The following is a 26,083-nucleotide window of genomic DNA, read 5'->3' on the forward strand; positions in this document are numbered from 1 at the left end:
TTTGAAATCTTTAATCTGACTCTTTCTCCTTGACTGCTCTAACACTGGAATTTCTCAATGATGGGATCAATAAAGGTTTATCTTATCTTATCTTATCGACACAGAGACGGGTAACAGAAAATGATCACAGAAGGTATTAATGGTCATGTGGTAGTGTCTTCTTTATTGTGATCTAATCTGATCCTTGTGCAACAGCGTACACTGCTCACTTTCATGCATACACAGTACAATTTATGCTATTGAAGTGCATTAGGATAAAAGGCGCGTGCATGTGTTAAACAGAGAGGGAGAAAGATAGCTTAATGGCATAATGGATGGGGCAAGAGAGAGTGAATGATCAGCATATGGGGTCAATCCAGGCCAGGGTAATTACTCCACAACAACTTTGTTTTTCATTGTCTCCGATAAAACAGCTCTACAGAGGCAGCTCTATTTCTGTACGTTCCCTGTCCTCTATGCCTGTCCCCTGCAGCTCCATCATCCAAATCATTTCTTTATCTGTCTTTTTCATGTCATGCCACTGTAAGCCTGGGGTCTAGCCAGGAATGAAGGAAGACTAAGAGGAAAGGATAGAGGAGAAAGTTATTCTGCCTAAGGCATGTTAAAGAGCAGAAAATTTACCTTTAAAGCACACAAAAAAATGAAAGAAGTGTTTAAAAGTAATTCAGCCCTTCATTACACTGTCTGTGAAATACTGCACAAATTTAATCATACAAATTTATTAAACAACCTATTAATACAATATTTTTTCTTTCCCTCTTGGTCTTTTATATTTCTGAGAAAACATTACCAAATTTCTCCTTCAAATAACTGCATTTATTCAAGTTTTTCAGCAAAAACTAATTTTACAAGACTGCAGTTAAACTCATAATAATAGCGTTTTAATTAAACTTTGAGTTTGAACGCCTCATAATCTCAATGCAACCTCCTTTAGCTGTTAGTTCCAGTCACCGGCTGTTAACAGTTAACATTAACTAGCTGTCATTCTGCCAATTTCAACAAAAAATGTATTCACAATGTAGCATTATGGGTAAAAAATAGGGTTTTTTATTTTTGTTTTTTGTTTTTTTTTAAAAAATTGACAATATGTATTAATAAACAATTACTTGTAAATAGATGAGATTATAGCCAGGTGGCTAATTTCCATCTCCAGTCCCATGGCAGGTTGATGTTAAACACAGAGAAGGCAACAATGCCAATGGGTGTGCCCCATGACGCGTCGATGGTGACTTTACTACGTCCTTTCGTCTTGACTTCATTCTGGAGAAGATCTCTGTTCATCCCAAACATGTTATCTGTTGTTCCCAAGACAACGGGACGACATTAGTCTCAAGCACTGTTTTTTTTAGCCTGTGCAGAATTGATGTGACACAACAGAAAAACATCAGCCACTGCCATCAGTGAATGTCATCTTATTTGCCGATAAGCCGGTGGCAGTCAACAAGCTGAATATCAACCTATACTGTGTAAAATGACTCTTCACAGTACACATGATCAAAATGACATAAATGGTAGACTGCAGAAGAAGCTCTAAGTTGTGGGGGTGTGGATGAACTTGTGACTGTCCTGGATGTTGGGGGATTTGCCAAGGAAGAGAGCTTCACTTCAGGGAGGAAATCAAAGATACAGTATCCTTCAGATGAACTCAAGCAACACCTGACACTTGTGTCTCTGAATTGCATATAAGGAATTAAAACACGTGGTGAAATACAGTGAGACAATGCAAGGATCAGTATTTTCTGCATGCGTTCATCATTCTGCTTGTTTTAATTTAGTAGTCTACTCCTCATCCTCTTTATCAAGCAGCTTCTTCCTGTCTGTGTCATGTTGAACTCTTTCTCCCTTGCCGACGTGCCCCCTTTGTCAGTCATAATAAAAGAGGCTAGGCCAAGGTCCATGTACAAGAAATTCACAAATGTAGAAGTTGAGATGTCAAGTGGCTTAGTAATAGAGCCTCTTTCCACTGGCTGCACACCTATTACTTATTATTCAGCCAATAACAATGAAGTCAAACATGAATGTGACCCGGGGCGGTTGGCTACACTGTGAGGGGAGAGGAGGGAGGGAGAGAGTCACCGTAGCGATTTAAGTACCAGTATGAATTATGATTGGACTGTCACTCAAAGCAAGGTATTAATTCTTTTTTTACTGCAAGAGGACGAACATCTCAGCACTACGTCAAACAGGCACACAGTATATTGTCGTGGCAAGGGCAAAATGGGGCTTTAACATGAGTTAAAGAGACTGTGCTTCTGAAATACCACATCACCGTGAGAGACCACATCTTACAGTCACTGGTGCATTCTGGCTGATATATTTCGCTTTTTTAATTTCTAGAGTTGGAGGCCAACAGGAGGTCAGAATCAATACAGCCCTGTGGACCGCACTATATGATGATAAATTCAAATTGGTGCCAGCTTTTTGATGTTTAGTGACATGTAACAATGCAATGGTCAGCATTTAAGAGACACAAATGCCAAGATGGAAATAAGTAGCCACCTCTTTGATGTTCAAGACACAGCTCATGATGAAAAAAGCCCCCGTTTACTCATGATGCAGTCTCACATTTGCCTCCAGCCAAAGCAAAGCCAGCGCTACAAGCAGACCTACAAGGTGTTAAAATCCGACAAGCATGTTGCACAGTGTCTAATCGCTACAGGGAGAGGAAGCTGTATCTAATGTGATTAAGCTAGATCTCATCTTGGAGAATGGCTCGAGCTGGTCTCTCTGGTGATGGGCTGTGTATTAGAGTTTGGCATCTGAATTAAGTCTCTGGCAAGGACACTGACAAAAGCAGTCCCAACAAAGCATTTCACAACAAACAAACAAAGACGATAAACACAAAGTAATTAACACAGGGTGCAAGTTAGAGAATTATGTGGATTTAATTAATTACTTCACCCCTAAAAAATAAAGTAAGAAAATCTGATCACAAAATAAAAGACAAAGAAAAATCCTATGTGATTAGACAACCCCTGGCTAAAACCTAATTCTTTTGGTTTCCATCACATCAATAATATCCTTCACACACTAGGATTTCTCATGCCAAACATTTACAGAGAGTATCATCACATCACCCAGTCAAGTATCTCCGCCTGCATCAGCAACAGGGTGTCTGGCTTTTGTCCCCTCAGCAAGACTAAAGCTTTATACAAGCAGTACACTTACGCAATCTTCAGTTTGTGATGACATTATACACTTTGGCAGAGTGGAAAGAGTCAGGGTACAAAACCACACAGCAAAAGTTTAAAAAGTGTGGGTTGCACTCCTAGCCCAGAGACTACAACTACCATTTTCATTCCACGCATATTACATGGATATATTCTTGGCAGTAATTAGCATGCATGAGCTTGGGGAACATACTAGGGGTTAACCAATTATCGACCACAATGTTAAGCATTTTGGTAATCATCGGAACTGTTATTTTTTTATCCGCTAACCGGTAAAATAAATGAATTGAGAAACGTGCTACTTTGGCTCTCATATCACTGCCTGTCTCTGTTTTTATTTACTAAAGAAAAGGTCTAAAAGCACAGTAGGCCTCAAGGAGTCTTACACATGCTAATACGAGGGAAGACAGACAGTGGAAGAGCAAAGGCTCTTTCTTTTAGATAATGCTGAAAATTACGCTCTTGCAGAATTTATTTTAAAATGTGCTTAAAGGCATTTAAACAAAGTTTTGTGTTGGAGTTTGTTACTCTAAATTTTGACACTAAGATTTTCATTTTTACTGCAAATGTATATCAGTGTCAAATATTTGTTATCCCTTGATTACTAATAATGAGTATCAGAATCGGCCATGACCAAAACATATTTGTCAATCCCTAGAACATGCACACAGATGCACTTCAGAGCACTCACGTGCCCACCTTCAAACACCCGTATTGACTGCTCCTTCAGTCATGAAAAGCCTAAATGTCATGGCATCCTCCACTGATGTGCCCATCCTTCCTCCAGCAGCACAAGCTCTAAGCCTTCCAAAATCTATTTCCTCTGCTGGCCCAGGGTCTGACTGGCAGCTTTGGAAAAACTGTGTGGCTGCCCTGACATTCACCAGCTAGCTTGGACCATATTAGGTGGAAGGAAGGAAACAGGCAGCTCTGACCATCTCTCACTCTGATTAATGCTTCAGAGAGTCTTTTGGATTTGGCATGTGCTAGCTGAAATGATGCCAGCCTGTCTAGTCCTGACATATTGGGCAGGCAGGCAGACATGCATAGACATCAAACATGGCACACTGAAGAGAAATCAACTCTTGTCTCCATCTCAGGCCGGGATAAACAACAAGCTGTGCTACCTTTCCTGACCCCACACTCTGTCCCCGAGCCCTTTATAGGTGCTCACAGTATTTCTGCTGCTTTAGGATGACACATACAGTATTATATTGCAAATGACGCAAACATGTCATATTTGATTTGATTTCTTTTTGAACAGGCTATACTTCCACCACCCACTCTAACCTCCCTTTCACAGACATCTGTCAGGCAGAGATATCTGTTCACAATGACAGCAGAGGCCTAGCTATCAGCTTTCCCTCCTAGCAAACAAGGAGCATGAGAGACCTTGATGTCTCATATTGTACTGACATTAGGTACCCCGTTGTTTCGTCAACAGATCGATAGGAGCGGTGTCGAACTTGAGCCTTGTAGCACTTTGTGACTTGAAAACATCATTATTTATTTATGAGGCTGCTGGTGAATGACAAAACTTCTTGGGCTACTGGTGGCTGACTTACTCAGGGATTTTTGTTGTAATTAAAACAGCTAAATGGATACATAGAATACACATGAACATGATAAATGAGTGTAATAAATAGGTAGTTTATCTATACTCAAATGTTATTCACACCCTCTAAATGATAAGGATTTTAAATGAAGTTTTTGAGACAAATGCATAACAGTTAGGTAAATGAAGTGAGCGAGTGCTGTATATCAAACTGTAAATCAAATAAGCAGTAGCTGAGCATATGGGCAACAAAGCCTGACGTGGTGCCGAGGCATTACATTCTGGCAGCAATGACATCAGGGTTTTTCCTGGCTCAAAATGAGGTAGAGGTGGTACCATCCTGATCATGTGCACACGTGCAACATATTTTAGATGTTCGAATACATACAATTATAAAATAAATTGTGGCTAAACTGTTACATGGATAGACAGGTGTTTCTATATTTTGAATTCCTGCATGTTAAAGTTGTACAAGAAAACAGAAATAGAGGTGCTGGTAGTTGTTTCAAAACAAGCCAAGTCCAATTGCCATTTTCAACAGCATTAATAAACTCTAACTGTCAATACAAAACTATCATTGAACGGCAGGAGAAGGAGTTTTGTTTTCTCTGGTGACTTTTTTGTTGTGGTGGCAATGACTTTTCTAGCCGAAACACTGTGCTGCACTGGGCTGGCCCTTGCAAACAGCTCTCTTCTTCCTCTTTGGCAGTTTAGGCAGTGCCTTTCCCGTTGAAATGTGCTGATTACAACAGTGCCACCACATCGGCGTAATGCCACTATTGCAGTTCCACCAAGTGCAACACTTGTTACAAAATGTTTTTCCATCATGACACCTGTCAGAGTGTTGTTGAATGCTTGAATGCAGGTTTGAAATTTGACAGAGGCGACCACCTTGTAATTCTCTTTGGAGTTACCCATGCTCGCGAAGCCTGTCAGCTTCTTTATTACCAGCATCTCCACAGTTGCGTAAGGACATATGGGTTAAAAAAAGAAGCCGTGAGTAAAAATGGATGAGAGCTGTCTCAGTGTGATGAGAAAGAAATGGCTAGGAATGAGTCCTGGTGTAAGTAAGAGAAGGAGAAATATAGAGCACTTACAAGAGCAAGCATGCACAAACACATATACACAAAATGAATAAATAAGAGTGTTAACATGGGCAGTGAAAGACGATACTATAAACTATCGTGCCACTCCAAAATGCATTTTCATCACTGCCTCGAGACAAATTGGCAAAGAGAAAACACAAGTGGTAAAAAAAAAAAGAGTAAGGAAGAGAGGAATAGGCAGAGACAGGCGTAAGTGTTTCCTTTTAGAAGACATTGTGAGGCTGGTTGGTGTTGGGGCTTGGGATGGGGTTGGATGATCAAGCTAAGCGCTAACAGATGTGCTACTAATGTCTTGCATGTAAACCTGCCACGCCACAGCTGGGACCAAACAGCACTGCACGGCACAGGTCTGAACTAAGAAACCAGAAAAGTTGGTTTGAATAGAAGGACAAGGCATTGGGAGGTGTGAGCAGAGAGAGTGCACTATGAGACTGACAGAAAGAAAAACAAAACAGGGACGAAGAGCAAGAGTGCAATAAGCAACTCTATGAATAAAATGTGTCTCTACATTTTTACTCGAGGTGGGAAAACCCAGTGACCTTTACCAGTAGCTTAAATCTAACATTCCTAGCTTAAGGATACAAACCACCTAAAGTATTTATGTGTGTGTTTGTGTGTGTATAAAATGTCAGTGCTATTAGAAGCCAGGTTCTTTCAAACAGAAGATAATGGGACCCATAATGGCACCAACACTAAAGCAGTCTATTAGTCTACTGGCAGCCATTGGATGTGGATGTTTCAGGGAAAGACTACAGATACCTCAGGGCATCCCAGCTACAAGCTCTTCTACAACTGAAATAAGCTTAACCTAACTGATCTAAACATTCATGTAAGTTTTTCTTGGACTTGTTTAACATCTGTCTGAGTGCATGTGTTGACGATTTCTTAGACTCCCTTGCAAAGCTATGCTGAATCCCTGCAAGCACACCCGTCCGCAATTAGGCTGGTCAAAAAAATGTTGTGATAACCAACAGGAATGTGGGCAAAAGCTACAAAAATAAGAACCATGTTGTAATAAAAACAACAGAATTTTCCTTTAGGAAAAGCCTAATCTGTTCTATCATATCACCGCCTGTGCTTCAGCTGCAGGCAACCAACAACATGACAACAATCTTTTGTCTGTTAACAAGAGATTCAAGTTTAGAACCAGCCAATTGTTACGCTTGGAAATTCACAGCGCAAGAGCCAATTGGGATGAAATGATGGTGGAGAGGGGTGCAGAGTGCGGTATTTGGGTCAACACTGTTCATATTTTCAGTCTTTAATTTGTTTATCCTTTGAGAGAAATGCTTGCCAATATAGCATTGTACTTTCTGCACAGTGCTGTTTCAGCCCACTGCTCCAAGCTCTCTGTGCTTTACCTTCCCTCCAAAAGCTTTTAAGTCTCCTAATGAGATTAATTAAGCCAGTCCAGAGTTTGTTTAATGAGGCCCCAGTGGCCTGAAGCACAGAAAGGACCATCGCTGGGAAATAGAAGCTTCACATTACAAATAAAAAGGACCAAAACTTTAAAGGGGGTTTTAGAAAAACGGTTTAGAAAGTTAAACCTTTGAGTAAAGCGGTGATCATCCATTTAGCTTCAGGGGAGCGAGACACATTTGGAGACTGGGATTCAGTCCTGCAATTTACTAAACTGGCACCATTTCCAGTGTAAATTCCAGTCTAATTTGTCCTTGATTGTCTCCTTAGCTCCTCTGGAAGAGGCCTCATGTAGCGAACTGCACTCTGATGAAAGTATTAGTTTTGCAGTCACAACTTCAATCATGATGGTTGCATTTATGCAGTGGCCTCAAACAATTTCTGAACAGGTAAATGATTGTTCATTACTTTAATATTGTCTTTCCAATGTCTCTCCTATGGTGGGAACCACCACCAGTCCAATTTTATTTTTTTTAATGCCAAAAATAAAGCCAGTTAACCATTCCAGATTTCCTCTATGTTCATTTTGCAGCGGAGCCACATGTGCCATGAATTACAGTGGCACACCGGGCCAAGTGTCCGTGGCTGGTTAGTTCACGCCTGTAATAACATCAGGCCAGATGAGAGTCTGTTATTTATATGGTAAAGTCAGTTGAACATTTGACGTGAAGATGACGTTGATAGGCTACCAGTTACAAAGAGGCTCGGTGGTGAACGACATGCTAACATGCTAACAGATTCAGAGATTTTATGGTTTTAGCTAAGCTAAACCAGAGAATACTTGGTTAAAACAGATCAGTGATGCTGTTTTGTCCTCATTGTTCTCCGTCTTAATAAAAACTCCAATCATGACATTTGCTCCAGGTGTTCACTACTATTTTGGAAGAAGGAAATACCTTGAGTAGCAGAGAAACCAGCTTTAAAAGTACTTTGGCTTGAAATAAGTGTTATGTGGTCGATGTGATTCATGTCGATGTGAAGAGTGGTTCTTGTTGATTTCAAAAAGTAACTAATAAAGATTTGGGCAAACAGGCTGAATATTTAAAGAACTCTAAAGAGTTAAATGTGAGAACAAAAACTGGTGGCAGTAGGTGGTAGACTGAGTGTTTAGTTGCGTTAGTGTGTGATGTAATATTCTGAACTTAACAGAATGTTCTAGCTGTTCTATTATTTGCCTTCACTCAGTTAGTCATTGTATCCACATTGCTGATGATTACCAAAAAAGTCACTGCGTAAATATTTTGTGAAAGCCCTACAATATCACAATCAGGTCAAAAATACCGTGATATTTGATTTTCTCAATATCGCCAAGCCCTGGTCCATTATCTGTGAGATCATATATAGTGTTAATTGTAGAGAAAGGGAAAATTTCAATGGCCATTTGAAATCTTCTCAATCTCAATTTTTTTGCTTGATACCAGCAATGAAACCGCATTGGTAATAAAACAATCAGCTACATCTGGACAGAGGCTGCATCCGGATACTGAGGTCCTTGCATTACTGCATTAAATTTAAAATAAATTCCTGATTTCACTATATATGATGTAACGAACTGTAAACAGTGAAGCAACTTGGAGTCTTATTAACAGACTGAATCCACATCACAAACTGTTGTCTCAGCTATTTCTGAGTCACGGCGAGCTCCAGCCAGTGCTGTGCTGCTGGTAATTCAGTTACACCGTATCAAGTGGATCCTAATGCACCAACAGTTTTACCTTTCACATCACAAATTAGATTCAGAAGTTATCCAGATGAAATTTACGAGGCAGGTTATACATCAGATGGGGACCTTTGGAGAAGTTGGGAGTGAAATAAACAGATCAAAAGCCATTTGGTTGAAGCAGCACCAATATTTCACCTTAGCCTAAATGCAGAGTGCCAGTAAAGTTGGGGGGAAGCTTGATCCCCATTTCTCTGGCTACACAGACAAACTCCAGACACATCAGCAAAATAATCTGGCACTCTTTACAGGAGGTTGTAAAGGCACACAGCAGCTCCAGTGGATCAGTACCATGCAGAGAAGCTTGCTCAAAGACAAATAAGAGTATCTAAGATAAAACATAACCACGGGCTCAGACAGGGAGGAAGAGCCTGGAGATACAAAATACAGTAACTGAATACAGGGGTGGTAAGAAAACACAGAAATAGTGAGAACACAGGAGAAGCACAAAAATGCAGAAGCAAAGAAACAAAACCTCAAGAATGGGTTTTCATTCCCATTTTTCATATCTAAAGCTGGGCTCAGATACCAGGAATTTTGAAATCGAGTTGCATCACGCACATGAGAGGAAACTTCACAGATGTTCTCCTCTCTGATCTCAAACATGGACACACTACAAGATTCAATAGTAACGGTGCATCACACACTACAGGATATTATTAAGATTATCGTGCCAGAGGGAGCATGAAGGCACCGCCTCACGTACTCTCAAGAGGAAGCAGATGTAAACAAAACGGTGACTGACATGGAGCAACATCTTGCTGTAAAGTTGAAAATGCTTTTCAATGGAGGAAAAAACAGAAGGCTTAATGAGTCTGGATGAGAGAATGGTTGGAGAGACATGATCAACACAGGCTGTCTATTATTCAGCTTGAATTGAAGGTCAGTTTTAACATCTGTGAACAGTAATAGGCTAGCTAACGTTAGGGGTGAATCAGAGATAAAACATCCAAAAACTCTGTAGTCTGAGGGTGGCGTAAAATAACTTGATTGAAGTCTTACCTATTTGCCTCTCCAGGTCGGCTGCTTCATCTGGGGTGGCCCTGGGCAGCACCCCTGGGTCACTGAAGCTGGTTCTCAGAAGTGTCCCCAGTACAAATAGAAACAGCACACCTCCTATAACTGGGATGACTGGGGTCAGGTGCTGTGCCAGGAACGGACAACTGGTGTGACAGGAAGAGATAAAGAGATGTAAGCAAACAGCAGACAAGAGTTACACAGTTCAGCCAGACAGGTAATGCCTAGCTATGTACTTAAAACCTGAAAGTTCAAATTGAGTCTTGGAGGATTACTGAACAAACGTCAGCTGATGGCTCAAGGGGCTATGTCTGTCTGCCCAAATACAATTTGTTCCTCTAAGCATAAATATTTGTACATAACAAGCCATTGCAAAACAACTGCAAAACAAAAAAGAGCTCTACTTGTAGCAGAGACAAGCCATCATCTTTACGAAGTGTTAATACCTGTGACTTTTTGCTTAATGAACAGTAAGTGGATATACAGACGGGCACACATGTAAGGTTCAGTCCCCCGTGTTGTAATCTGTTCTACTGAGACAATTTAGCATAATCCCATTAAACATCCACGGTGCAGGTGGTTATTACAGTAATCACATTTAGTCCCACAGAGGTGGGGCACAGGCTGCTGCTTCTCATTTCATTTCTTGGTCTCTCGTCTATTGGATTGAGTTTGGGGGTCAGTAAAATGGTGCCATTCAACACAAGGGAAACTAAAAATGAACATGGGGTAACCATATGTTTTTGGGGAATACAAAATGGTACTGCAAGGTTCACAATAACAGTGTTTACATTAAGGTTCTTGCTCATCTACTCATGCACTGAAATGAAAAGCAACATGAAAAAAGGCGGTGTTAATCAAACCTTTAAGTATTGATTCTTTTATTTGTTGTGCTGAAAATACATGTGCATCAAATACTTTTGTCAAGTGACTTTTATCAGAATAGACTTTATTTATTTAAAAAAATACTTAAAGGTGCTGTATGTAAGAATGTGGCCAAAATGGTTACTGCACCCCCCCCACCCCACAGATTCGAGGTTACTGGACAGCGGCACGCTGGAGACTGATTTGTTTGCCCACGGGCGGCTGCCGTGGCAGGGCCGCGTCACCGCGTCCTTGATCTTCCGTTTCCAGCGGACTGTTCGAGCAAGTCCGGCTTCTCTGCTGCTAATGCTGCTTGCCGTGCTGCTGTAGCTCAGTCGTAACTGTAACTGACGCTGAGACTCTACTGACTGCGTGACTGGTAGACGGCGCTGGGTGGCGCAACAGGCCAAAACACAAATTCAAAACATAAACATGATTTGCGGACTGTAAAAATTTTTTTTTTAATGCGAATATTCTGGCTGTACTATTGTTGTCGGTGAGATCAGTATGTTATATGAACATTATTCATTAGTCTCTGTGACATATTAGGAGGATATTACGACTATTTGCTTTAGATTTCTTACATATAGCTCATTTAACACTGGCTCCTTTTAGTAAAGGTAGAGGTCATTTGTTTGTATATTATGCATTAGTGACTCTTGCAGTAGAAGCACCATTTATTGCTGCATTACACTGAATGATGAACAAAAAGATGAAGGTAATTATAATATCACTTTTCAAGCGAGGCAGCATAAAGCGCAGACTTCGCATAGACAGCACTGATAAAAACAACTCCAAATAAAGACAGAAAAGCTCAAACAGCAAAATATATATATATATATAAGATATATATATAAAATATAAGCACACAGTTAAAAGGACTTATGAGATAAAGTTACAAATAAATCATCTGAAAAGAAACAGTGCCCATCGAATACGAACTGGAAGACCGTTCCAGAGTTGAGATGCCATTGCAGCCAACGCTCAATCATCCTTCGCCCCAAACCTGGTCTTTGTAACAGCTAGCAGACCTAAACCAGCAGATCCATGAGACCTTTGTGTGACTGGTCATGTAAAGCCTTGTATGTCATGGAGTAAAATTTTAAATTGGATTTTAAAAGACACTCTTAACTGATTGGTGGTATAGGTATTATCACCATCTACTAATTGCGTTAAACAGCACTCCATGATTGACTGCCATTCAAAAATCAATGCAGAGAAACGATGACTGCATGATCATAAACTAACTGAGGATGCTTGAAGTGACAGTAATGGCTATAATAAACCAACAGAGGTCAACCATTGTGGTTAGTCTGTTTGTAAGCCGTAAATTTATTTAACACTTTACAAAAATGTCACACTGTACAGTCCTTCTCTAACCCTGACATGTATGATAGGTTGCTGACGGACATTATATCACTATCCCTCTATCTAACCAGCCTTCAGATGGTAACACCTTAGGGGGGCGGCAGTTATATCCGCTGATCTATGCCAACAGCAGTTACTCTGATAAACCAAGCCAAACTATATTTAGGCTTGCCATGTTGGGCTCCATCAATGGTGGCGGATATGGAGGATGTAAATATGGACCTGGAGCATTTACTTTGCTGATCTGCGCTAATTGGGTTCAAGCATTATATGCTGCTTTCACCTGAACTGCTGGAGATAACTGCCCTTCAGGCAGGGGAAAAGGTCAGCCAACACATGACACCTAAGCAAGGAACACAAAGGCTCACTCATGTATTAGTGCACTCTTGAAAGAGTGCATGTTTCTAATTTTATAAATATAAGTGGCTGGCATTATGCCATATTCTGAAGTGATTTGAAGATACATTTTGCTCATAAGCAGAGGACGCCAGTTCACTATTTTTTTTAAATAAAAAGACTAAATCTGATCCAGATACATACAATAATTCTTTTGTTTGGAAGAGTCTTTAGGCTGTGACAAACATAATGTATACAACTTGTGCCATTGCCCTATCCAAGTGGACACAGGCCAGTCCTGCTGCTTCTCTACATCTGGAGTGAGACTGAACTCAGCAAAAAAAAAAAAAAAAACACAACTTGTCTAGGACATCAGCAGGAGGCTGCAGGCAGGACAACACGGTGCAGCACAAACATTTCTCCAGTCAAAAACTCGCCTGGAGGTTCCCAAGGTCACTGCACTGGACACTGACTGTGTCAATGTACAATACACACATCTTATGTCAGACACTTGCTAACAGAGCGTCCATTTTACAGCTCTCGGTGATTTGTGGTTCTTCCCCAGCCTCAGTCCTCTGAGCTGGGCTGCGTGGACACACATCATCCGGCACTGTGTCCTGAGATTTTAATCCAATACAGGGCATATTCCCATCTCTGGCTGAGACAGTGCTACAGACTATTTTTCTGCTTATAATCTTCCAAATCTGGCTTTCATTGTTTAGACAGAAAGCAGCTCTGTTGTTCCTGCCTATCAAAATACTTTGACTACAATCACTGGATGTACTAGTTGCATGTATCCTTTAGGCTATGCTTTGCCTCTAAATTCATGCAAACCACACAGCAGACATGATTATACAGCCAAGCATTAGCCTATTTTACTTCATTTGCCTAACACTACTGCAACAGTAATGTTTTGGTAATGTAGGCTATTCAAAGAAGAGAAAAACAGGCTTTGGGGGGGTGGGACAATATGCTTATCTCCTGATTCGATACTATCACGATACTCTGTTGCCAATTCTGAATGTATTGTGATTTTTAAGTATTGCTATTCAACAAGTATTGCAATTGATAATATGATTTATTGTTGTTATTGCTTTTAAAAAATATTAACACAATGTGATTTTTGATAAATAATAATCAGTAATGTGGATATTAGGAGTGGGGATGGATACAGCATAGTATCGCGATACTTTTGTGTGGCAAGATTGAATTGTCACATAGTGCCAAGTATTGACTTTTTTTGAATTAGTATATAAATTATTAATATGACAAATACAAATTAGACTTTGGGTACCCTACTAGAATAATATAATCAATTGCTTTTTCAGCCCACTAGATACATTTCGCTGCAAAGTCCCACACTAGACCATGGGAAAAAGTTAAATCGTACATTCATAATAAGTATATCTGCATATCATGAGGCATATTTCCTAAAACACTGCACATCACATGTCAGTCAGTCTATCTTCCTTTTATTTAAGCAGCATTATATACTGCATAGAAAAGTGGTAAATCAACTAATAACTGTTTTTATGGTCTTTTTTTTTTTTAACTAATTCACACTTGATCACAAAATTAAAAACTTGTTTTGTTACATGATGTTTTACAAACGTAATGAAATTTATCTAGACGACAGGAGTGTGCATCACATCGCACATTCATTCACTTCATTATAGGGTTGCAATTAACTTTAAACAAATCCCAATACTATAGATTTGGAGTTGTCAATATTGCTTTTCTGTGTACTGTAAAGAGCAACGGTTACAACTGAGATACACCCTGCGAAGAGCTGGTACAAACAAAATGACTGAGCAAATTGTATTTTCTTGCTCTACTGCCACAGACGGAGCAAAACGTATGTTTTCAGAAAGACAGATTTGCTTCAACTGCCAGAGAGAAAACAAATAACGAGAGAAAGCCAGCAGATTTCTGACCATTTAGACAGTGCTGAGAGGACGATTCCTTAAGAAATGCTGAAATGAGATGACTACTCACAGTCACACAGGGAAAGAACATGGTTCTTTGTTTCCTTTCTGGAGAGTTAAGTGCATGAAAAATGCATCATCATCTTCATCACATAGTCAACACAAACCATCCTGCTGTTGGCTGTTAGTGAACATAAATATCCACACTGAAGCCTGTAGGATTACCCGTGTCTTTTAATGTTTTTTAATGTTGTTATGATTGTGATGCTGTTTCTGCAAAGTTCCCGATGACCAAAATATCTGGAATGTTCCTCCACCAGGTAAAAAAAAAAAAAAAAAAGACATAAAGCAATCAACATCTGTAATACAGATGTATTTGTTTTTCTATGTCAATACAAATAGTTATTATTTTTCTTGTTGTTTTATTTATTCAAATAAAATTTAAAGAGCTGACAGCAGAGTAGCTCAGTTCATTTTACAAATTGATGAAACATTTTTAATAATAAATAACAACAATAAAATCAGAGAAACTTCAGTGGAGCTTTCATAAATGAGAAACAACAGAATCACACGGGGAATATTTTTTTTAGCATTTCAGAATAAGTGATGGATAAAAACAACACAATGAAGCTTAGCTGCTAAATGTCAGCCCCACCAAAACATGCCGTCTGTTGGGAAAAGACCTGCCTCTCTGACTGTTCATAACAACCACTGTGTGTACGAGTCTGCAGATTAGCTGTCTGTCTGCACCCGGAAAGCAGAAAATTTCAAAGTCTGATGTCATTACTGGGCATTTATTCATCTCCCCATTCAATCTGTCCTCTATTTTGTCTGATTGGTCACACATCACATTAATGAATCCACCAATTAGAGGTGCTAATGGGAAATCACTGCAGCTGTAAAAAGCTTGGCAGAATTTGAGTGAGGGTGCTACATTTGTAACAATTAACCCCAAGCCAAGATTTGCATGGTTGTAAAGTGATCAATGAGAAAATTAAGCCCTCCTTCCAAAATTTCAAATAAATGCAGAGGTCATTAAGAGCTACACATCCACAGAATCAGTGATGAGCTGCGTGTTCTCACTTTCTGTAGGGAAAGCTAGAACGTACAGATTTGTGCTCTCTTCCATGAAAACATTATATTTCTAAACTTGTCTGCTGGAAAGTGGTGATGGAGATGACTGAGAGCGCAGCACAAACTGCCGCCTCTGTCCTCAGAAGCCGTGTCTCAATGTGTCGGACATTGGGAACATAATGAAAAGGCAGTCATGTGTGGTAGAAAGTGACAAGTCGGTAGAAACGGACAGAGATTAAACACTGAAGCCATTAAAGAGGGGGGTGTAGATGCCACATCATGCCTGCCTCTTCTATGGACATGGATCAATAGAGATAAGTGGACGAGCTGCAGGTAAGCAACATTTTGCCTGGTTTAAGATCCCCCTGAAGACAATGTCCTCGCAATCAATTTTTATCAGTCACTGGACATGAGCAGTGAAGACAACGAGCAATTTTGGAAACCACTGCTGAGTGGATATCGACAAGGAACTGGACATTTCCAACTTTACATCCTCATTTTCCTTTTAGTTTGATACCAAATCTTATATTTAACTGGGACTTTAGGGGCTTTGTTGCCATGGAGACGGACAGTATCCAATGTCAGACATGGTAAATTTTCGAAAGGGAATGTGGTTACCCTGGAAACAGCCACATGAGTGAGCTGAAGCCTCCAAGGAAGAAAAAAAGAAACAAAGACATTCAATAAGATAGAGACAGCATGATGACACTCATTAAAATCCTTTTAAATGTCTCAGAAAACATTTTTTGGCTGATGAGGACGAAAATGGGATTATTGTTGGATTTGATCCAGAAATGGTGTCAAGACAGACGTCGCCACTGGGTGCTGACCACAGACGTAACCTAGGTTGAGGATTAAGGTGATGGAGACGTCTTCATGTGTTCCGTTGGTCTTAGCATAGTTTTATAGTTCTAAGTTTTTATCACTAGGAGAATAACTATGTTGGCTGGGACTAAGGCTGTGATGATAACCACATCACCGCAATACTACGGTCACATGCTACCACAGTGATGAGGTCACTACCGGGTTGTTTTTTTGTTGTTGTTTTTGAGCCGATACAATAAATTCATTAAAAAATGCGCTACTTGGGCTTTGATGCAGCCCCTTTGTTCAGTAACCACTTTGTAGCCTCGCTCCATGTCCCACCCACAGTGCTATGCGATGTGTGGTCAATGTCACCAGTAATAGCCTATCAACAGTGATGGCTGTCGAGCCACAGACAGCAAAGACGGGGACTGGAGCTGCTCTGCTTGGCGGTGGACTCGGAGCCGGTTGTCGAACATAAAGCAGCAGGTGTTACTGCAGTTGCAAAAACAATCCAGTGTTTCCTCTGGTTACATTCTGCTGTTAGCAATAGTAGTTACTGGATATAACCTTTGTTATATGAGTGCAAGAACCGTAAGACGAGGAAGAGGGAGTAAGAATGTGTCTGGACACAGACTATCCTAGTTTATAAAAATGTAGTGTAATGATGATACAGACATTTCATACACCGTGTAACACGGACAAACCGATAGACATTCAACCCACGTTGAAGTGTTCGTATGAGTCAGCCAACACACAGTTTTTCACAGTTAGTACATAATTCAGTCAGCAATGTAGTTCATACGCTTCGCTGTTAAACCACAGAATTAAACAATAACACTGATCACGTCCAAACTCATAGTGGTCTTTGCGCAGGGCACCAAGTGTTGGCAGGGGCACTTTAAAGTTCAATGGAAAACTAAGACCAAAAAAGTTTTGGAGGGCGGGGGCAGTACTGCCGTGAGAAAACACAAGAAAAAAAATCCATACTGCTATATAGCTATGAGATAGGATTGGAAATATTCTACCCTCAACACATATTGTATAGAAAGACACTTGTATGACAAACCGAAGAGGGCCTAAAGCTGAAATAATTTATTTTCGACATATCCCTACAAAATAAAAGCTATGGGTAACTGCAGAGATTATTGCTAATACTCAAGGTAACAAAGAAAATTACAATGCCAATACCAGTACCCTTAAGTGATAACAGAATAGTTTATCACTTTTTTCCCCACTTCAATCCATATCCATCATGTGAACGGAGGCATTCATTTGCATAAAATGCCACCAGATAGACGCCACAGGTTGTATAATATAGCCATACTTTCTAACATTTTGGTGGCATCTCGGCACGCTGAACTGCTAATTCTGTCAAATACATTGTGCTTAACTTCACCACACCACAAATTGTATGAGTTGTAGATGCTATAGTAGTGTGCAAGGCATATGTCGCATTAAATCTAAGAACACATGCAGTGATTGGCTGCAATCCAAACCATAGAGATCCGGGTACAAAAAGAATTGAAAGCAGGTATCGTTTGACTGGAGAAGTTTCAATACTTTTAGGTATTAGGTTATTTCAGTCGATACCTTAAAAGGTATTGAGTACTAATTACAGCCCTACTCTTCATACTGTACTCTAAGCGGACAACGATCATATTACTATACAGAGAACTCTAGACAGACAGATCTATCATTGGCTACTGTGGGATCATCTGAAATAAACTTAACCAAACATTCATAATGGAAAATATCCAAAATAAACTCCTCTTGTAATGACTGTCAAAACTCTTTTCCAACTCAGTTAAACCCCTAGCACCACAGACCAACAAAAATAGCCTCATAGGCCATCAAAGCAATCAAAGCTGAAGTTGTGCATTATGATAGCTGGTTTGGAACAAGTCAAGTGTTCAAACATAGACAGCAAAGCCAAGGTCTGAGATGACAGTTCTTTGATAGCTTGTCCTGATAATTACTCATCAAAAGGTACTCATTTATAAAAGCATACAGCATGACTGTGTGAATAATGTGTGTGAATTATTGACTGCTGAAGGCAGTGCAATAAAGCTATGATGGCCAATTCCTAGAACAAACGCCATAATGATATATGGTTAACGCATCTGCAAGAGATATTACCGTATGTCACTGTAGAGCAAAGAGTAACACAATGCACTGTGAGTAATGGACTTTAATCAGAGGATGGTTACAAGCATTCAGACAGCAATAAGCAGCAGGAGGACACATTATGTTGACAAAAGCAAAACCTAATGTTTGCTGTGTCTTTAAATAAGAAATGCTCATTGCTTCCTGCTTTCATTCCACTGGAGGGAGAAGCACTTGGTGCTGACACACTTGAGACTGGTGCACAGAAAAGTTAGCAGATGAGATTACGTAATACACCATTGGTTTGGGTTTTGAATCCCATGACCAAATTAGAGCATTTGAGGGACCAGGGTGGTCCCAGTCTTCTCACCTAAACTGATGAGTCCACACCAAGAACAATAAATATAATGACAACGATGTTAGCATCCACACTGATGAACAAGGCTCTCTACAGTGCATCTGTCATGTTAAACGTGAAGCTCTGTAAATTCGGATGAATTTTATTTCACTGTCATTGTTTCTATCATTCATTAAATCACTCTGAAAGTGATCTTAAAGACACGGTTCGCCACTGCTGTTGTTGTTTTATTTGTGGTGTGGATTCCAACAATGTAAACATTTATTTTTATAGTTACCATTTTTTTAATCACTTTAAACAGCTACTTTAAACTGTCTAGTAAAGTAAAGTCCAAGGAGATCAAAATTTGCAGTTTTCATCCCCTATGTATTTCTCAATTCCAATCCAAAAAGTAAATAATACACTTTCATTATTAAATAAATTACCTAATTTTAAAGTTGAATCATTAAAATAAAAATTCCCCCATCATAATAAAGTAGTTTCTTTACAGCCTCATCAAATCAGCCTTTCCAGTCATGACTGTCTTAAGCTTTTCCCTTGTTCCCTTTTCAGAAATCAGTATGCAAGGTTCGGGTTCGTATTCAAGTTCCTAGTGGTGAAAAAGAAACTAGAATGGCAAGCTTCAACACCAGCAAGGCTAACTTCAGTTTTTCAGTAGTGACACAAAGTACCAAAGTCTGCGTCAGCCATTGTTTCCTGCAATGTGACAGCTGTCAGCTGTGTGTGAATAATGCTTTAAATAAAACAGGGTAAAGTTCACCACATGACAGCTTCACAGGGTCACATACACTGGCACTTTACTTATCTATGCAGCAGGTATAGTTTAGTGCTGCATATGGTAAGATGTTTGGGATTGACTTTTACTGTCCTAATCTTGACTCTTTCAAATGTTCTTGCAACATATAGGCCATTTCTTGACTCATATTTACTTAGTAATTAAGCTTTGACTAAACAGCCAAAATATCTAATGCTGGACAAGTTCAAAACAGTAATCCAATTTAGAACAATTTAATCCATGTGCAATCCAATAAAAGCAATACACATGAACTTTATTCTCTCCAGACAAACAAAGCCACGGTCTAAATGAACTTTTTGGCTTTACAAGGTAGCTGCCAGATGAAAAACAGTTACCAGACAAACAGATTTTTTACCAGTCTAGAATAATAAAAGCCTTTTACTATTGCAATTTGCTATTATTAATATTTAACATGTTATCTTGGTCTCATTATTCTTATTTTTATAGTAGTATGCAGTAAAAACAGTAACACCATCTATGCAGAAATATTGATTCAAATGTTTAAACACTTAAGTGAAACACATGTGGATCATATACTGTGCATATATATATATATATATATATATATATATATATATATATAGATATATATATATATATATATATATATATATATATATATACACATATATATATATATAGATATATATATATATATATATACACACACACACAGACCCACAGATATATATATATATATATATATATATATATATATATATATATATATATATATATATGGAAAATTTATTAAGGAATAGCTAACAGGGTTTTTCATCTCTTCAGATGACAGCAACAAGTACCTCACATACTGTTACCAAACGATTTGATGACTGACGCACTGACATACACATGACACATGCAGCACAGCAGATCTAGCAGACTGAAGGGACAGCAGACCAGCAGCTTCCCCCACACATGTAGGAAGTTTGTTTATTTTCTACCAGCAAGAATGATGGTTGGTTTCCACAATTCACTCGCCAAAGACTAAATTTACTCGCATTTGGTGGCTGGCGAGTGTTAACTTTGGACCTTGCACAACACTTAAAACGCAACTATTTTAGTAAACCAAAAGGTCAAGGATCACAAAGATGGTTTAGAACTAATTTAGACTCAGGTTGCCTACCTCTCAGCCAAAGCTTCACTCTGAGTAAGAATCATTAAAATTAACAAACAGGAAACAGAGGAGGCAACGTCAACGTTTAGCATGGGAATAATCACATAAAACCAATCTGTATGAGCTCACATCCAATCATGTCTATTTGTGTGTCTTGCTTATTTAGACTTCTCACTAAACAAGCACAGGAAGAGGATGAGTCCTGTCAAAACAAGATTTGATTCCAATAAAAATATTTTTTATTTTGATCACACAAATATGTCCCAAAGGAGATATGTTTCACCACACAACTTTCTTTCTCTTATATGCTTACCAGCAAATATTGTAGTAACCAGAATAAAGAACATAAACTGAAGAACTGAAAATACAACCTGACATTACAGTTCCTTTTCAGTGAGTGTCCTCTGTGAGGGACATATTCATTATTTCCACAGAATACCAAAGGTAATCTTTCTACCTCAATAGGGTCTCCCGAGGTTTTCCTACTCATTTGCTTCCCAAAGGGTGCACTAATCTCAACAATAATCCAATCCAGATTACCGTTATCACATTTCCCACTAAATCCTCTTATGATGCCAACCAGTTTTTCAAAACTCAGCTGGCAGTTAAGCTTGAGGGACTTTCATCTCTGCTTGGTGCAACCATGTGAAGCTCGCAGCACTGTTCGCTGGCTGTCCTTTCAGCGTCACCTGGGATAAACTGCACCCTCGTTTACTTTCTTCTTCAGCCATAGAGCTTTGAAGGCAATCAATATCCTATGATCTGCAGAAAAGGGTCTGTCAAACATAGATCATCGTACACACCATCTGGGCCTGCAATTCTCTTCAGTACTTGCTCGAGAAGAGGTATAGTTTACAAGGAGATATTACTCAATGGTGATGCAGTACCAAATATGTGATTGTGTTTAAAATGTGCTGAACATTGTGTTAAAATTGCATTTGAAGCACTTGCTTTTGCGGCCTCTCGCTCCAAGTCTCATTACTCATCTGGCTACATGGATACAAGGCTTTGTCAGCTTTGCCTTTTATTACATTTTGATTGCTTTTGATGGCAGGCAAGGGCAGAACATGAACCTCATTTTAGCCGTAGGCCAAGTCATTTGTCAATGAAACAACTGAACATGACACGCTTTTGCAAATGGTTACATTTTTTTCGCCCAGACTACTTCATTGAATCATGATTTCCCGGCACCTTTCGCACAGATATCACTAGTGCACGACATAGCCTCACAGGACTGCAGTGGTCATGCGTGCATTTGAGAACTCTGCAAATCCGTTAGCATAACCTTCCAACATGTGCCACGCACTCAATTACTGCTGGCACAGGGAGCGGATTTGCCAGCACAGGAGGGCTGTGTGACAAACAGAGGGTGCTGGGTCAATTGAAGGCTTGGAGCGAGCCAGAGAGAGGAATCGCACTACAAAAAGCAAACAGCTGGGCATGATTCCTGGTTTCAATGAGCCTAGGTGACAGATCGGCCTCTTGATTCAACAACAAAACAGACAGCGGCGATAAAGTCTCTGACAGAATGTCCCGCGAGGAATTAAAGTCACATCCCAAACACATTCACTTTTGAAATGACCTAGATCTGGCTAGCTGATGTTTATACATGATTAAACACTCAAGTGCAGCATGCTCATTGTTCTGATTTACCCACCTGAAAAAGGAGCAAAATCTGAGCATTTTATGCTCTTGTGTTGGGCTTCTGTGTGAAAATGTTTATATCCTTTATTCAATTAAGTGTAAGCCAGTGAGACTAAATCAGGAATGGCACACTACTCTAAATTCTTATTTGACAGTTTGGCTTGAGAGGAATGCTTTTCTTGTCTCGAGGAAACCATGTCTACCATGGGTGTGACTGTTCAAATTATGTGGACAAAGACTCTTTCGCAACTGTGTGCCTTATGACACTCCAAACGCTGACTTATTATTTTGGCCAAGCATGCAGCAAATACATTTGCTATTCTTCTGGAGCAGTGTGCAGAGCTAACATTGCAAAGAAAATAAAGAGTCAACATTTCACTGGTTTCATTACATTACATTTCCAACAACAGGACAGCAAAAGATGGCATGCTTGTTGAGGGGTCTTGAGAGCTATTGTATTCTCTGAGTGAGGCAGAAAATACAATGCCTGGGGTGTTCACAAAAAAGTGGTTTTGTTCCTATTCACAAGAGATGACCGAAGACCACTTCTAAGAAACTTGACCTCTGCCTACTTGTCCATTTAGAGTGTTCTTAAGAGGCCACTTTATTAAACCTGTGGACAAACACGATTATGTCAGCTTAATGTGGTTTGTGCCAGTTCAATTTCTGAGCAGGTTTCTTTTCAACAACTTCCAGCATCTGAGCTGTCAGGATTATCTGCTGGTGCAAAAGGAGACTCTTAAAAATTACTTGGAAGATAATTTATCACAAGACTAGACAGCATCTCGTGAGATGATCTACATGACAACTGTTGAACCAGCACAAACACGCTTCTACATAAAGATAAGATGGCACACCTTAATGTGCTGATGAATGAAGAGCTGGTGAAATTAAGATCCTTATGGCCCTATTCCACCAAAATGAGCGTGTGTACGTGAGTTTTTGAAAGCCACTAAAAATAGGTGATAAACTTCTTCCAGAATGCCTGTAGACCATAGCTGTGTACACAGCTCTGCAGCCGAAGAGTATGACTTTCTGTGTGTGGGTTTTGGTTTTTTTGGGTTTGTCACAATTGACATCATGCACAGGCCAGAACACTGGTCAGTAGCGCGTTTACCCAGGTGTTGTATTTCCATCAACGCTAATCGGAGCCAGAGCCAGACCCGATGAATACCTGTGACTACAGCAGAGTTACCTGACCCATGTGTGATTGCCGATCATAATCTTCCCCATTACACTTTTTTTTGCAGTGGGAAAAGGGCTTTAGTCTTTGTCAAAGTCCAGGTAAAGCAAAAATAAGCATGTTCTGAATGTATTACACCACAGAAAAATATGTTATTGACCACCCAGCCAAACATGAAAAATGACCAAGTATATAAAATTAGTTTTCAAAACTGTAAATAAAATAAGCAGTATTCTCTGCTCTGAGACGCTGGGGGCGCTGAACCGAACAACGAGCTGCTGTGCATCAACAGGCTCTCTTTAGCAGCTAACCAGATAGCACACAGAGTCTATAGTAGCGTAGCACACACCCCTGAGCCTAAGAACAAGCGCTGCCCAACGGCGACAGACTCTCGTTCAGCTGCTAACATCAGCAAAAAGTACACCCACAGCGATGAACACTAACTGCCAGTGGGCCAGGGAGCCAAATTTGGACTCAAAGACTGAAAGTTCTGTTAGTGATGGCCATTTAGGTTGTGTTTATATGGTTGTGGCATTTAAAAGAGATGTTTATTCATGTATTTATTAGACTAAAAGAGCTAAGAGTCAAAAATGGGGTGAAAAAAACCCCAACAAAACACTGATACTATGCACTCTAATGATAGTGGTAACAACACCGCTGTGCTCCATTGACTCTAATGCAATCATTTCAAATTCCTTCATATTCAGGCTGGTTGTGTGGATTGGGAGCCTGGGGCACGTTGTGTATTAATGATACTCATTACCTGGAGAGGTTGGAAAAAAATCTACGTTTCTTCCCTGTTCCAAAACCAAAATCAGACACTTAAAAGTGTAGGGTTAGCTAGCTAGCTACTGAAGATATAGCCTACTGAGTGTATACACATGCTGCTTTTGCTTTTTAATGATTATAACAGTGAAAAAAGGCAGACCCTGCTGTACAGGAACCAGTGAAGGGAAGCAGGGAAACTTTGCTGATATTCATCCAGCTGTGTGACATCGCATTGTGTGCAGATGAATGTTGTTTGACTTCCCCTAGAGATCCCAGCCTGTCCAGCGGCGGAGGTCTGACTGCTGGCAGCGGCACAGGGACGAAGCCAAAACCGTTCATCTGCACACACTGTGATGCCACACAGCTGGTTCAGCATCAGTGAAGTCTCCCTTTATATTCACTGTCCTGTGTGGCGATCAGCAGTGATGTGGTGGTTCACTTTTACACTGTGATCTGTAGCCTATAGTTCGGCTTTAGCTTCTAACTATCTTTGTCTTTTTAACCTGTTGTTGCTGCTGAGTCAGTTTGACATCCTGGATATATCCTTCAAACTCAGACTGTAGAGCCCTCTGTCTGCTTCTCTCTGGAATCACTGTTTCATTTTTCCAAAAACATGATAATATCTCTTCAGGGAGTGCAGTTATTTACAGTGCGGGCTACATGCTTACTCTGAAAGCTTGTCAACAGTTGGATCATCACAAAGGGGCGGGGCGTAGCAAAAGTTCAGTTCAGTACTATACAGTTCCCTGTCGTGACACATTATTAACAAGTATTTTCTAACATATATCATGTGTTTATAAAGAAGTCACTGATTTTGATTTACCTTGACTTCAATGTCACTGACAGACCAAAGTGAAAAAACTGTTTTTACGCTTTCTTCATACCCATCATTTACCTTGTCTCCCCTCTCCACAGCTAAGTTTAATCACTCTTTCAAAAACTACTGAGCTTTAAGTCGATCCTAATCGCATACTTAGAGGTTTATAAAGGCCGCACACATTCAGGCAATCTCCCTCTCCATCCTGTCAAAATCATGACTAGTAAAAACGCAGATTTGGATTAGGCAGGTGCAAAATGGGTGTGACTAGAGAGTAAGAATTTAAATAACCCCCTTCATTAAAGCTGCTTTACTTGTAACTCAACTACATAGTCATCTAAACATCGGATACACGCACTGTTTACATTTCAAGTGGATTACTCATCAAGCCTCCTCCTTTCCATGCTCAGTCAATGCAAGTTTGCGAGTAAGAACCCATCTGTCTTCTTAATTAGCTAAAACCATCTGATGGCATTCATAACAGCATCACTGTAGCAAACCAACTGCCAAAGTGGGTCACACTTTTCTGAATCAAACCAGAGTTTCTACCAATCAATCTTTCCAACAGTATAAAAGCAGGTTAGACAACTTCCCATAAGTCAGTTTGTCGTAATTACCCGAGCCAAAAATGGCTGACTTTGCAGAGGCTTTTGACGCAACTGCTACCCTTTCTGCTATATTGCAATAAACTGCAATAATATTTACAAACTACCAGCAAGCAGGAAAACATAATTGCGAAAAGGTAATATCTCCAACTGTTTGAGAACTGAAAGTTTATTTTGGCAGGTAAATGTATCTGGTTCAAAACCATTCTTGTTAGACAAAGAAATTCCCCATGATTTAAACCTGTCATGCAACAAACACTCCCAGGCAGTTTTACCGGAAGACGTAAATTAAAGCAAATCAAAGCACAGCCCGTTCTTCTATTAATGAAAT

At 39.8% G+C, this 26,083-nt stretch overlaps 1 protein-coding gene across 3 annotated transcripts in view; it reads right to left on the bottom strand.

Annotated features, from left to right (window-relative positions):
- The window catches only part of LOC125900352 (palmitoyltransferase ZDHHC14-like), a 68,072-nt gene that overhangs the window by 35,987 nt on the left and 6,002 nt on the right, over positions 1-26,083 (bottom strand). For all 3 annotated transcript variants that reach the window (XM_049595287.1, XM_049595288.1, XM_049595289.1), the window contains exon 3: positions 9,973-10,133. In XM_049595287.1, coding sequence (XP_049451244.1) covers positions 9,973-10,133 — 161 coding nt within the window. The remainder of the gene's footprint in view (positions 1-9,972; positions 10,134-26,083) is intronic.

The sequence above is a fragment of the Epinephelus fuscoguttatus genome, linkage group LG14 (genome assembly GCF_011397635.1).
Source record: "Epinephelus fuscoguttatus linkage group LG14, E.fuscoguttatus.final_Chr_v1".
Taxonomy (NCBI): Eukaryota; Metazoa; Chordata; class Actinopteri; order Perciformes; family Serranidae; genus Epinephelus; species Epinephelus fuscoguttatus.